General features: G+C 43.8%; 1 protein-coding gene across 1 annotated transcript in view; it reads right to left on the minus strand.

Annotated features, from left to right (window-relative positions):
- ITPK1 (inositol-tetrakisphosphate 1-kinase) overlaps positions 1–13,845 on the minus strand; it is a 161,669-nt gene that overhangs the window by 10,170 nt on the left and 137,654 nt on the right. The window contains exons 6-10 of the mRNA XM_076345329.1: positions 12,910–13,008; positions 10,966–11,006; positions 6,036–6,201; positions 3,759–3,826; positions 2,096–2,258 (exon numbers count right to left, since the gene is read on the minus strand). Of these exons, the coding sequence (XP_076201444.1) occupies positions 2,096–2,258; positions 3,759–3,826; positions 6,036–6,201; positions 10,966–11,006; positions 12,910–13,008 (537 nt within the window). The remainder of the gene's footprint in view (positions 1–2,095; positions 2,259–3,758; positions 3,827–6,035; positions 6,202–10,965; positions 11,007–12,909; positions 13,009–13,845) is intronic.

Below are 13,845 nucleotides of genomic sequence, written 5' to 3' on the forward strand. Positions count from 1 at the left end.
AGCAAGGTGCCGGCTCCATCAATGAAGCCAGCCCTTGAAGCTACTCAGCCTTTAACCATATTTGCCCTTGGAGGGAAAAGCAGCTGCCTGGGTTGAACATGCTTTTGGGCAAGAGAGTATTCTGTGCTGAGATTTAACTATTCTTCTGTTGTATTTTACCCCTTTGCTTCTTCTCCGACCTCAGCAGCCCTTGAGAGCAGCTCGTCTCTCTCAGTTCTGCTACCTTTTACAAATTTGAAGGCAGTTTTGTCTACCCCCAGCCTTCTCTCTTCCATATGTCTGGTCCCTGCTGCTATCCTCTAGACCTTCTCCAACTGGTCATCAACCTATCCCATGGTGATAAAGCCAGTAGCTACCTTCACTACCCACATGTTCACCACCAAAAAAATCCTGTGTGAGACACAATGTAGACCTGTGCACAAGAAGCTTCCCCGTGCTCTCAAGCCTCTTGCAAGGACTATAACACTCTGTTAACTCAATGTCTCTTCAAAGACCAATTACTGTGCAGATTGAAACACAGGACTTGGGCTGAATATCAAAAACTATTGCCTTAGGGTAGAAGTACAGCAGAGCACAAGGCTTAAGGCAGTTCTGCAAACTTCTGCCACAACAAGAAGACATTACTCCTCTTTAAATACTTAAATTTGCCACTAGGTGTTCTCCAATCTGGACTTTTCAACATTTCAAGAAAAGGGGAATTTCAGTCTGTGCAAAGTACCAAAACAATACTTGAAAAAACAAAAACCCCAAAACACCAAACTAAAATGCAGGATGCAGGATTCCAAAAGAATGTCCTGCATCACCGACTTCAAGACCCACTGTCTGAAATATAATCCCATTCATAAAACTCATTTGGCTCCATCTGACACCCAGTTTAGGTTGTTTCACTGCTCTTGGCAGAAGACTGTTTTCATAGGTCTGCAAATTGCATCAACACCATATGGTAGAACCAAGCTGCAGAGTGACCTGAGAATAGCAGGGCTGGAGTTTTAAAAGGAAGCCAGTCACTGTGGAGACACAGGCAAGGCACTACAGGGCAGTAGTGGGATGGAGGACCTGGACCAAAAGATTAAGAAGACTGGGGGCTCAGGGCAAGATCTCTAGACTTAAAGGTACCTCAGCCATATTGAAACTCAAAGTCTTCAATGACAGGTTAAACAAACTGTAACAGCCTGTGTATGTCTCCGGAAACAAACATCACTATTCAGGTAATGCGAGGAGGTTCTCAAAGAGAAAAACCCCATGCAAAACAGCATCAAATGAGACGATGTATTCTTTTTCTGTGCTAGGCTACTGAATTTAGCACAAGCGACAGACCATTATTGCCTCCCATTATACACGCTTAGAACTCCTTTTAACAATTCCAGTGGTCAAGGAGCTTGTTTAGTTGTTTCCAAGACATTGGAAACATTGCGCTAAAAAAAGTGGAAGACAAATTTACATGTTTTCACATGCTCTAGTCTATTATTTTACTCCAGGATCCACTTATGAGAACCTGCAAGGATATTTAACCCTTTACAGCAACTTCTGTGCACCTACAATTTTATCATCTTCTTCAGATTCCTGGTGTTGTTGCTTTTGTGCACAAAATGTCTTTTCATGGGGAATCAATTTGCACAGGAAGAGATTTTCAAGGGAACAGTTTGCTGCTTCCACCCCCTCAACACTTTTAGTGGCACAGAGTCTGGGAAAAAAGAAATCTTAAAAGGCTTTCCAAAAACAGAATTTATTCTTCTTCTTCTTCTTTTCATCTTCGGAATGAGGGACAGGCCCAGAAATGCCAGGTCCCAGCACACAGTCCCATGCTTCAGTTCCTGGGCATCCCTTTGCAGGGAAGGGCATGACAGCCATGTTACAGCTGGCCACTAAAATTTGACCATATCTCCTAAGAGCTAGTATTTCAGTAGCACATTCCATATCTAGATTAGGGTTCTGCCCTTCCCAAATTAAACAGTATCTGATCTCAGAACAGTTTGGCTGCTGCTCTCCTGTCCCCTACCTGGGAAGCAATGATGTGAGACACCAGCAGTAAAAATTCGCACTAAGCAGGCACTGCACGGTTTCCACAGAGCATGAGTGGAAAGGCCTTTCTCACCTGGGAATGCATTTATATCAATGACCGCATGCTGCCCAGTCTGATTGTTAATGATGACATCAATTCCAAAGAGGGAAACTCCCAGAGCTTGCCGCAGCGCCTTAGAGATTTCCCGGATGACGTCGTCGTTTGGCCGCTCAAATACTCCTTCGATTTTATCCAGCTATAGTGGAAAAAGACACATTACTAAGGGACTCTGAAACAGTCTTTTTAGTGGAAAGATTAATTTTCAGAGGTTTCCAGGTGCATATCCACCAAATCTAATTGCAGAGAACCGGTGGCATGAAACAGAGAAAGACACCAAAGAGAAACTGCTTTCATAATTCAGAATCCTACATATATTGGAAGTTCATCTGCTCTAAAGCACCTAGTTCTTCCTCTTCATACTGGTGCAGCTCCTCAAGAGACATAGCAGTATAGGAATGAATGGAGAATCAGACTCACTATTTTAAGTACGAGATCTACACCTTAAAAAAGCAAATACAGCTGGCGTGTTAAACCCTGTGCTGCAAATATTCTGGCTATCATTCTGCTATTTCAATGCAGATTAAGGCCTATGTTAAAGGACTGATAAGACAGACTCCTGCTGTTAGTTTCATACAACATGAGCCATACAACACAACTCAGCTGGCATCTTCAGGGCACAGGCTAATTCAAAGGGGATATCTTTTATGTGGGTTTTCATGTGTAGGTTATTCTACAAACATTTATTAGGTTGAATAACTCCGCTTATTTATGACTGGAAGATGCAATTTTTCTCAGTTTTTAAACAACAGGTCATGCAGCAGAAGTATGCTGTTATGCCTACAGAAGCATGTACGGAACATGTACGTGTATGAGAGAGATGGCAGGTAAACCACAGGAGCATATACTCTCTCTAAGTTTGAAAGTAAATTTAGCTATGAAGGGATTTATGACTAGCATAATTACAGTTTTAATTTTTAGCATGCCCATCAGTGTTGCACACAAAATTTAATCATTGCCAACTAAGAAACTACTCCCCAATAGAGTTTGTGAAACAGAAAGGAATCTGGAGACTCAGAGATTGAAAGGACCCAGTCCTGTAAAGTGACTTTCTCAACAGTCGAGTGCCCGAGAACTTGTTAGGATTCATACATGCAAAGCTTATTAAAAGGACTGGTAACGCAAGCATGAAACTGTGCAGCGTGCTGGCACTGCTGGACTTGGAAGACACCCAGAAACGGTCCCGTGGTCACAGCTCAGGCGTGCTTGCACCGCAGACAGGTACTGGCCCTCTGTGGCCCTGCCCAACGCAATTTCTCTGCTTGAATTTTCACCGTTTGTCCTTCCTCACAGAACTGAGTCCTAGAAGGATGATTTATGCTTATTAAGCTCTCTGGACAGGAAAAGGCCAGGTATTTGCATTCAGAACCTCCTTCTTCCCTTTGCCTAGATTAGCTCTGGGGAGTTTAGGACTGGCAAGCAGCACAGGCCTGCTGCATCAGTGTTTCCTCACCGGATCTCGGTAAGGAAAACCAGAGGGACACACAGTCATGCTGGTTCGTTGTACCAAACAGACCTCAGCCTGCAACACAGAAGCAGACAACTTGTGAAGGAGAGTCACTAGTTACTAATGCTTTGATAAGAAAGGACTAGATAGTTTTCCAGCCGTGCTAGAGGAAAAAAGACGAAGTGTACTTACTGCTGTTAAAACAGATGAGGATTCTGGCTTTGAAACGTTGTGGCTGTTGAAAAATATTGATTCTCTGTCTGGAATTAAAAGAAGGTTGTAAACAACTTTATACCAGATTTTAATCTCCAAAGGATTAGTACAAGGAACAGTAGATGGCACTGCAGCCCCAGCAATTTAAGTCTTCATCACTACTGGGCAGTCCCCTGCCACCCACCCCACTCACAGGGCCTCTCCTGCCTGGCACTTAGCTGCCTGCACAGGCAGGGCATGGCCAGGTCACCCATGGTTTTCGGACCTTGGACCACAAATTCATAGAACTGCACGGGGTTAATAGAAACCAGTTTCCCTTCCTTCACCAGAGCCAATTAACTAAGTTCAGTAAGATAATGAAGTTAATTTCTACTAATTTGCTATACTCAAAGTGACAGTTCCAATGGGAAGGCATGTGATAGAAGGGAGAAGCTGCATTCACTGCAGGCAGTAGATCAACAGCACCCAGAGTACACTGAGATCCCTGTGAACCTGGGGAGGGTGCTGTCACCATGGAGGAAAGCAGTAAATTTCATGGTCAGGGCCTGCCCTCCCTTTGGAGGCACCACAGGAATGCAGGAGACACCCTGAGGTGACAGAAGCCACTAACGTACCAGAGTGGAAACCATAGGGAGGATTGTACCAGCACCTCCCGCCCCTCTCCCTCTGTGCTGGAGGTTTTACTGGCGGGGAGAAATCCACCACAAGCACACTGATGGCATCGTACAGACAACCACCACAGCAGACCGATGGCATCGTACAGACAACCCGCATGGGAACACCCAGACCAAAGTCTTAGCACACAGGTGGCACCAGTAATAGAGTATTTCTGCTATGCTGGTCTCTCTGAGTGGACATTTAGGAGCAGCCACAGGGCCACATACAATAAAGATGGGGGAGCTGTGAAAAGCAAACCCAAATCCACTCTGCAATCTGACACTACCATATACTCTTCTTGCCTTTCCTGCCATTTAGAAAGGCCCTGTACTTTCAGACCATCAGCTCCTGGAGTGCCTCACAGCCACCAGATCTGCTTAATCATCGGATCTGCCTAGTCAGGTGCCTGTAGCATGGCCCCCTTAAAATCTCCTGGTGAGGGTAAGAAAGCCAGACACTTATCCTAATCTGCCCACAAAACTTATTTTTATGTGGGCTTCCAGACAACTTTCAAGTCTTACACTCACGGATGAGACATTAGCTAAAGCATTTTTAGAAAGATGCCTTAAAACATTCTCTTCCAGCAAAAGTACAGACCACCCGTCCTAATAGTTTATATGAACACAGATTCTGGCCTACTTAATTTGATCAGGACATAAAGCAGGCATACATACCTACAGACAAGGACATTTACCGGGATCCTACCAGACATATACTAACAAAATACATATTTGTGTGCAGAATGCAATGGTGAGCACACATGGACACACTAAGATCAGCAGAAACCACTAAAAAAAGTGACAAGAAACTGGCACTTGTTCATTCATCTCCTTCAGTTTGATACCTTTTCCCCTCCCATCCCCACCTCCTGGATTTGTCCAGTTGCAGGCAGATCGTGCTCCCATCCATGCCCTGCTAATTCCTTCTTGCTTCTGAAGGCCCACAGAATGCAGTTCTCGGGAAACCAGCTTTTTTTTCATAAAGGAAATTTTAGTAATCTTTAATGAAAACCCTTGAAGTGCTGCTTTCTAGTGACATACAGGGGGGTCACTGTCCTCACTGACAAATCCATTCCTCCTTCCCCCCAACACAGCTGGTATCTACAAACCAAAGGACACTTCCCACCAAGGTTTACACCACTAGGCCTCACATGAACAGAGAGGCTCGTTTAGGGGAGAACACAAGCAATCTTTAATCAAGGTAAAAATAGGGAGACGAAGTTCTGAAACGATGGAATCCAGGAAATTCTCTCCAAAGTACATTTATAAACAGACTCCGGAACAAATGACACATGAATTTACTGTGAAATTAGAGAATTTCTCTCCCTCTCCCCCTTTCCGTATGATATAAAACACTGTTTCTAACAGGTAAGACTCAGGTTACCATTGCATAAATATTTACTATACGAATGTCATTCGTATGCATTTCAGAGCAGATGAGTTATCTCCCTTCCTATTGAAATAATACAGAAGAGGAAACATGGTATGTAAGAACCAGCTGCCTTCACTTCAGCAGCCTTTTCAAAGATATTTTTCTTTTGAGCTGTTTGCTGCCAAGGCTCCGGGAACTGACATTTCCTTTTAAATCGGCACAACGTACCTGAGATTCCCGCAGAGAAGTTCTTTAAAGATGGTCTTTTCACCACCGTGTAGGATTCCCCGACCACGAAGACTTTATACAGCACAGCATTGTGATTGATGAAGCTCTGAATGACGCAAGGGGGGCGGACAGCTTTCAGGCCCTCCTGGTTGAAGATGATCGCCATCTGGAAACACACACACAGAGTTGTACACAGGTCTTTCAATAATTTCACGCTTTCGCACCACCTGGCTAGCAGTGAGGGGGATCATCTACTGGTGGATATATATTGACCACGTATGAATTCCTTCTCAGCAGCTAGTCCTATTTCATTACGTTTCATTTCACTGACACACAACTCTCCAAACACTGGCAGTGCAGCTTTCATTTTCAGTCAACATTTTCTTCTCAGCTCTTTGCAATTTCATTTGCTGCTTTTAGTTGGGAAGCTACTGCAACTGCAGGTACAACAAAAGGGTAAAACATTTGACCAACAGAGACAACAAAGTTTGTATTGAATACAAACATGTATCACGGGAACAACAAGAGGAACAGCTCTAGGTACTAACTATACGAGTTCTTCTCCACAGCTCTATTTCCCACGGTTTGGTTCAGTCCAGTTGCAATGGCCTAAGCACCAGGGTTTCACCCATATCATCAGAAAACTTCTTTCAGACTCTAGTAGTTCTTACTGCTAGCAAATACTGGCCTAATGATTTTCTTGGCTTGGTTTCACCCCATTACTCCAAATGGATAGTCCTCTTGAAGGGACCGGAACAAATATGCCAAAAAGGAAGGCATTTATAGGCCCTGAATGATGAACAACAGCTGCCTCAAAGAGCACAGAAGCGATGCTGGTAGGTGCATAGAAGTACTTTGACAAGCCAGCATATCTTCAGCACATGCTACACTGCTCTTTCCACCAATCCCTCCATTACCATGCTTACATGCATATATAATTATCATAACTGCAGTGCCCCATTTTGCAGCTTTGTTGCTGGAGTATGGCTGCTGCCATGGCTCCTACGCAGAACTGGCAGCAAGCACCATTCTGGCACATGCTGATGAAATTACTTTATACCAGTGTGCCCCTACACAGCAGTAAGGATAAACTTAGGTTTGCTCTCCATCCTAAAAGCCCTGAAAAAGCTATACTCGAGTTATCCGAATATTGACCTCTCTTCATTACTCCAGTGATGCTGGGCCTTGTTATCCACGGTGGCAGAAGGGCATGTTGATAGTCAGGTCAATACGAGTAAGGACTGTTCAAGGCCAGAGAACCTGACATACATTTTATCTTCCTTTCCTCTGGGCAAAACTCCCTCCCACAGGTAGGGATGCTTTGGTTAGAGCACCTTCCCCCTCTGAAGAGCCTTGAAGACAACAGCTAACCATCCATGTCTTGAGCCTGCCACCTATCTCAGTCAGTGCAGGATGCATAACACTTGCCAGAAAAGTTCCTAAACTCTGAAACACAAGTTTTTTCTTATGCTTGTTAATATTTTCTCACTGGCTTCCTTGGGCCTAGTGTTTTACTCAGGATGTAAGACAGTCCAGAGATGCTAAGAGAATTCCTGTGGGTCCCACAGTGACTCCACAGTGATATACAGAATAAAATTGGAGCTTCCTGCCTCAACATGGTGCAGATGAGTTATACTGCTTGCTCTCTCTCTCCATATGCTTCCTGCCAGTTTTTGTGCTTTCTGAGATTAGCTGTATCTTAGTGAAGTCAGGGTCACTGGAAGGATTTTACAAAGAAACTTTACCACTTTGTGCTCTCTCTCATATATTATGTATGATCAGCTGCTCATTTGATGTACACTGTACTTTCAGACTGAATTCCTGCTAACATCTTAGTTTGTTCTTGTAATAAAAATAGTAAATATAATAGGTTTTGTTGTTCAAAAACATTAACCATGGTAAATGATGTAGTGATTATATAATCATAGTTAAAAGTCTGAGCACATTTTTGTCCTTATTCCTCCTTATCTGGTAGATCACATTAGATCACATAATTGTCTGCACGCATGCACAATGACTCAGTAGATTAACATTTTCTGAATTCAAGTCAATGCGTGCATTCAATACCTACTTGCAGCTGATATTCTTACTCTGTCTCTATTATACCAGCTGCTATCTATCCGACAGCACAGACTGAATTTGAGAGTGGTAATAACCTGTGCAAGAAACCTACTCTAACCAGCAGAATCGTCCATCAAGATGACTCACAGCAACAACAACATCATACCTCATTTGTCTCTCACTGGTGGCAAGAAACACTGCTCTCTTCCTCCTCCTGTGTAGACTGTTGGCTTTATAATACCTACAACATCATACATGGCAAAAACTATGCTGTTCCTATCCTTCAAGTGCTCTCTGCAAATATTAGTTAATTAATCCCCACAAACCACTCTTTCATAAGATGAGCAGGTACTTAGCATCCCATTTTAGAAGTGTGGAAACCCAGAGAGTTTATCTTCTTCGCTCAGAAATGACCCAGGCTACTGGAAACCATGTGAAACCTCTCTTCTGCAAAGCTCTGTGCCAACAGCCCCATGGACTAGCACACAACCCATATAACTCCCATGGTGTTGTGTTATGCTGGTTCACTGCGATGTCTCATGGTTTTTAGCATGCATGAATACAGCTCCAAGAATTCGCTTGCAGGGTGCACAAGCTCTTTGTCATCTAGCGCAGACCTGCTGTGTCTGGCAGTAACATGGGAACAATACTTTATATGATAATTTCCAAATAGCCTTCCTCATTATAAATGCAGAGCTCTTTTGAAGGCAGAACAAAACATTTGGCACCAAGAATTTTTACTGACAATGTCCTTAAGGAATTCAGTCTCAAAAAACACAGTTATTCTCCACCTTTTCATTCCTGTCTGCTCAACATTTAGAAGAAGTCATTCTGGACACATTTCTTCAGGTTACAGGTCTCAGTGATGTCTCAAGGCAGCTTTACCAAAGATCAGTTATATTCCGACCTGCTGGCAGCCAGGAAGGACAACCTTCAGGCATCATCTCTGTTCAAGTCTAACAAACGGTGCTGGCAAAGTGAGGTTCAAGTGCTGAGCTGGCCGACGCGACTTCTAGTGCAGAGGCCATGTGGAACTGTGGGACACCACAAGAACACTAACAGCACCTTGGCTTAACTAGCTCGTGTTTTCACAGCAAAATGTGGAGTCTGCCAGCCTTGGCTGGCACCAAACCCAAATTCAAGCCTGCACCTTCAGCTGTCCCTGTTAGCCAGTACTTGAACTTTCTGAATACTCATCTGGTGAAGAAAAGCAGGTTTCTGGCCAGGCTGGGTTCTAGTTCCAGTGTCAGCTCTGCAAGGGGAGTATCTCTACAGAAAATGAAGCAATTTACCAAAAGCCAAAGAAGGAGTCATTAATAAAACAGGCAACGATTTCTTGCTTCTAGACCTATGCTCCATTTTTTAGACAGACTGTACTGTAAGCACAGTATTTATTCTACGCTTCCCTTGCCATTATTGACCATAAAATAGCAATTACAAGACAATTTCTCCCTGATAATAAATACATTTTTGGATCACTCCTGAGAACACAGCAACTCCAAAAGTGACTACTACTCCTAACTATGTAAAGTACCACACAAGACTTTAGGCTTTTTTCCAGGGGTCCTCCTAGGCTCTAGTCATAAGTTCCTGTGATAAACTGCAGCCTACAACTGTATTTTAGTCTAAATTTTGATCAAAAAATGGAATTCTGGCAGGAGGCTGAGGTATGTCTGCACTGTATGAAAGGACAGCAAAGAAAGATTCACCAGGGAAACGAAGTCCAAGCCTGACTGGACAAGCACTGAAAGGTTCATGCATTTCAGGTTGCAGTTGCAGAAGAACCCTCTACAGAAGAATCAACAGGGAAGCTGGAGTCTTAAATTAATTCACAACCCAGTCCCCAAGTGTTCTCGGGAATGACAGCAAAAATTTACAGTGGCTGCTCCGGCAAACTAACGGGACTGTCTGTCATGCTTGTAAAATGACCCAAGCTAAGGCCTGCATGAAAAATTTAGCTGCATTTTTAAAAGGAAGTGCTGATCATTCAAGATTTCAGCTGTAGGCATTCTGCTCGTCTAGATCTACATTTTACTTCAGGGCCTTCAGCTCTCAGACATGCTGCAGCAACATACTGCATGTTTCAGGAGCAGCTGGGAAACCGATGACCACGTTGTTAACAAAGGAAGCCAGGCATTATGAGAGCCAGCAGTGAGGGCTGGATTCTCAAAACTGAGCTGTGGTAAGCAGGAAGCACAATGCAAAAGAATTAAAACAGGACTCACCTCACCTAAATTCAGAGGAAGCTAGTCTCATAGGGAATGCACTCCTTCCAGGAATACACAACCATTTTAACTGCAATTGCCTTACGGGAAGGAGGGAAAGCAGATGGTTCTACCAGCCCTGTTCTTCCCGCAGCTCCAGCCGTGTTACTACAACTGAACATGCCTAGAAACCATCTCTATTTGCTACTCCCCTCCCCTCAAGGACAGGAACCAGCTGGCCTTCACTCATACTTCTGCTTCATCTGCAGCACAAAACCATTTCTCACCTGTACCACATACATGTTGGAAGAGAAACATGGTGGGGTGGAAACATCACTTTGTGTGACCTCCCACCAAAGGAGAGGCTGAAAGAGATTCCTTGCAGAGCTGACTGGAGACTACAAACTGCTGGAAGCAACTAGATGATAGAAGCTAGAAACTGCTAGAAAGAACTGTCACATGAAGAGGTTAAAGTCACATTTAACTTCATTTCAGATAAATCTGAAAAAAATAATGGTGTAATTAAACACAAGGGAGAGGTGGGGGAAGGGAAGTCATTTGGGCATAGCCCTCATTCTGCCTACTACAGGATCAGAAAGCACCAGCGAAACCACCATGGGGGACTGGAAGCAGGGGGATAACACTGCAAAAGTTTTTTAACTCACCTCGTGAGAGTTGGTTCCATGGGCCACTCTGGTTTTACAAACTGGGTAAATAAAAAAGAAAGAACAACGCACCACTGAAACAGTACACACAAACCCCTTATAAATCCGTTCCCACCCACACATGCAAACACTGGAGTTCACCAGACCAAGGCATTGACTGTACCAGATGCTAGTGACAGTCTCTGCTTGAACAGTGTCCTCAATCACTGCAAAGCTTGGCTTGCTCCCAGCCCTACTCTCTCAACTCCTCCCTGTAAGCAGAGGTCATTATTAGGACTGGTCAAAGGTGCAAAGCATCAGCTAAAAGTTAGTACTAATACTGGTATTGCCATCCTGCCTACTCAGCGGCCATCTTCACAAGTATGTGATTTTGCCTGAGGCTGAAGCTACTCTGCAGGTAACACAAAACACCACTGTTCTGAAAACAAGGGAGCTGGGACACAGTGGAAACCAACTTCTTTCCCTACCTCCCTGTTTCTGGGGCATAGCAGGAAACCAAATGGGCTAAACCAAACTAAGATACAACTTATTTTTCACAGGCAACCATAGAGGGGGACAAAACGGTAAAAAGAGCCCAGCAGTTCTTCTTTCTCCTTCATATTCCTTATCTGGATATCCTGGTTCTCACCTCCATCCTAAAACCAGAAAGAGGAAAGAAACAACATGCTCCTGCTATTATGAAACCAGAGAAGAGCTGAAGACCCTGGGACCTGCACGATGTCTAGGGCTGATGTTATTTGTATGTTAAGCAGAGGGGATGAAAACTTGCAAGTAGTGAGGGGGTAGATAGGACAAGACTTCTTTGGGGGTTGTTGGAAGAGTCAAATTGCCAGGCAAGAGGACAGGCAGCTATGAAAGGAGATGACCTGCACTAGAGTCCAAAATAAGTTGGTAACTTGAAATTTCATAAGGTGGTATATGATGTCTCACAGACACATGTTCCGGAGAGCAGGAGCGTTTTTTACCAAAAAAATAAAAAAGAGAAAGAGAGAGAGAGAAGAGATAGAAAAAGCACTCCCACAATACCATGTTCTATTGATTTTCAATGTTATTTTTTAATTTCATCATCATGTAGAGGGGTTGATTCAGGCCTTCTGAATATATGGGCTATGCTGCTGACTACTGAGCATGAGCCAGCCTGTATAGAGAAGACAACGTGCATGGGTGAGGAAGGGGGGTCAAAGCCATTCAGTGGGCTTTAAATTACTGCTTCAAAATCTAGCTTCAGGAGACCTGCCTCATTTGGGAGAGCGAAGGCAGGGAGGGCAAAACATGCTTTTACCACATGACTTTACCTCTGAACCTTACAAATGAGGCTAGCACCAAGGGAACAAACACCGACTAACCAATTCTGCTCACTTTATACTGCAAGGAATCAAATAAAGGAACGAATTAAAGCACAAGCCCCCCAGTGAAACTTGCTACAAAGCACAAACAGTTCATAGCAGCTGTTTGAGGCTGTAGGCCCTTGGACCCTGCTATCTATGGTAATTTTTACACTCTTTCTTCTACCCTCTAAGTTTATATTTGTAGCTTGGACCAGGGAAAGGGAGGGGTGGGTGAAAAAAGGGGTCAGTCAGCAAGGCAGTGATTTTCTCAAGAAAAATAATGAATGCAGCTGGCAGGAGAAACTTCTTGCACAAGTTCAGGGCAAGAGGCTAACTTTGTTAGAACTATTAGCATTTCCCAGGAATGCATGTTTACTGTAGCGAGGTGTTTAAAGTAAGGAACATCAATAAAAGGCAAAGTAAAAACGGATAGGGAGGGGTTTTGTTCCACATTCCAAGCAGACTGCTTCAGAGCATTGGTTTCAGTAAGGTTTTAACATCCCTGACACTTTGGCAATGAAACCCACACTCCTACAGTGTTGGCTACATCTTGGGGGGGTGCATGTGCAATATTCAGAACCTACTAGAAGCACCAAGGAAAAGCCCATGTACATACTGAATGGGAATGCCAGTCCATTCTTCTCTATAAGCTGCAAGGTATCTTCTCCACAGGCACTTGTCAGCTCCATAAAGGGTGGTGAACAGATCCTCTCATCTGCAAGACAAAAAAAAGACTCAAATGGAGATGAGGGTTTTAGCTTCTCAGCTGCATCATTACCAGCTCTCTTCATACTAACTGCTTCTTGATAGTCAGCTTTACTTTAACAGTTGATATTAAAGTACTGAAAAGATTATCAGCCAGGCCTGAATTTGCATTTCTGGAAACATTTCAGAAGATGAAAGGCCCAATTTTCAGATAATCTAAATGGAAATATAAAGCCCATATTTTCACAGTTAGGCAGCAAAAACGATCACCTGCTTAGGAATATGTAGCTGCACAAGACTTAGCCAGTGAGGTGAAAAGCAGTTGGGATCTTAGCTCTTAACGTTATGCCTTCAAGCATAATTTTCTAAAGCATTTTACAAAAACCTGAATGGTCAGCAAGTGTGGCTGGAGCGCGCAGTCTCACAAAGCCATCATTACTGTAGGGCCCCTCAGGTGGCAGATTCCAGCGTGGATTTACTTCAGCCAAGGTGCCAGCCATGTAATACATCCCACTGTCCATTGGGACCTCTCTGACATGAAAGCAGTGCTCATTTGGTCTGGCAAAGCCAGTCAGAGCACCACTGAGACACCTTGGCAAGACTGCTCAGCAGACTTTGGTTAAAGAGAAAAAACACGGGAAACCACGATAAAATTTACAGAGTAGGTCTACTCCAGGGTGTTTCTGCTGATGTTGTGCTTGTTCATATGGAGTTGCAGGAAAGCTGGAGTCAAAACCCAGCCTTCTTAGTGACTCAGTAGGTTGAATTGCTCCAGGATTCATGTCCTGTTCACTGTAGGAGAACTTTGATTCCTCTAGGAATGCAGCAGGAAAGGGGGAAACACTGT

Source organism: Aptenodytes patagonicus, chromosome 7 (genome assembly GCF_965638725.1).
Source record: "Aptenodytes patagonicus chromosome 7, bAptPat1.pri.cur, whole genome shotgun sequence".
Classification (NCBI taxonomy): domain Eukaryota; kingdom Metazoa; phylum Chordata; class Aves; order Sphenisciformes; family Spheniscidae; genus Aptenodytes; species Aptenodytes patagonicus.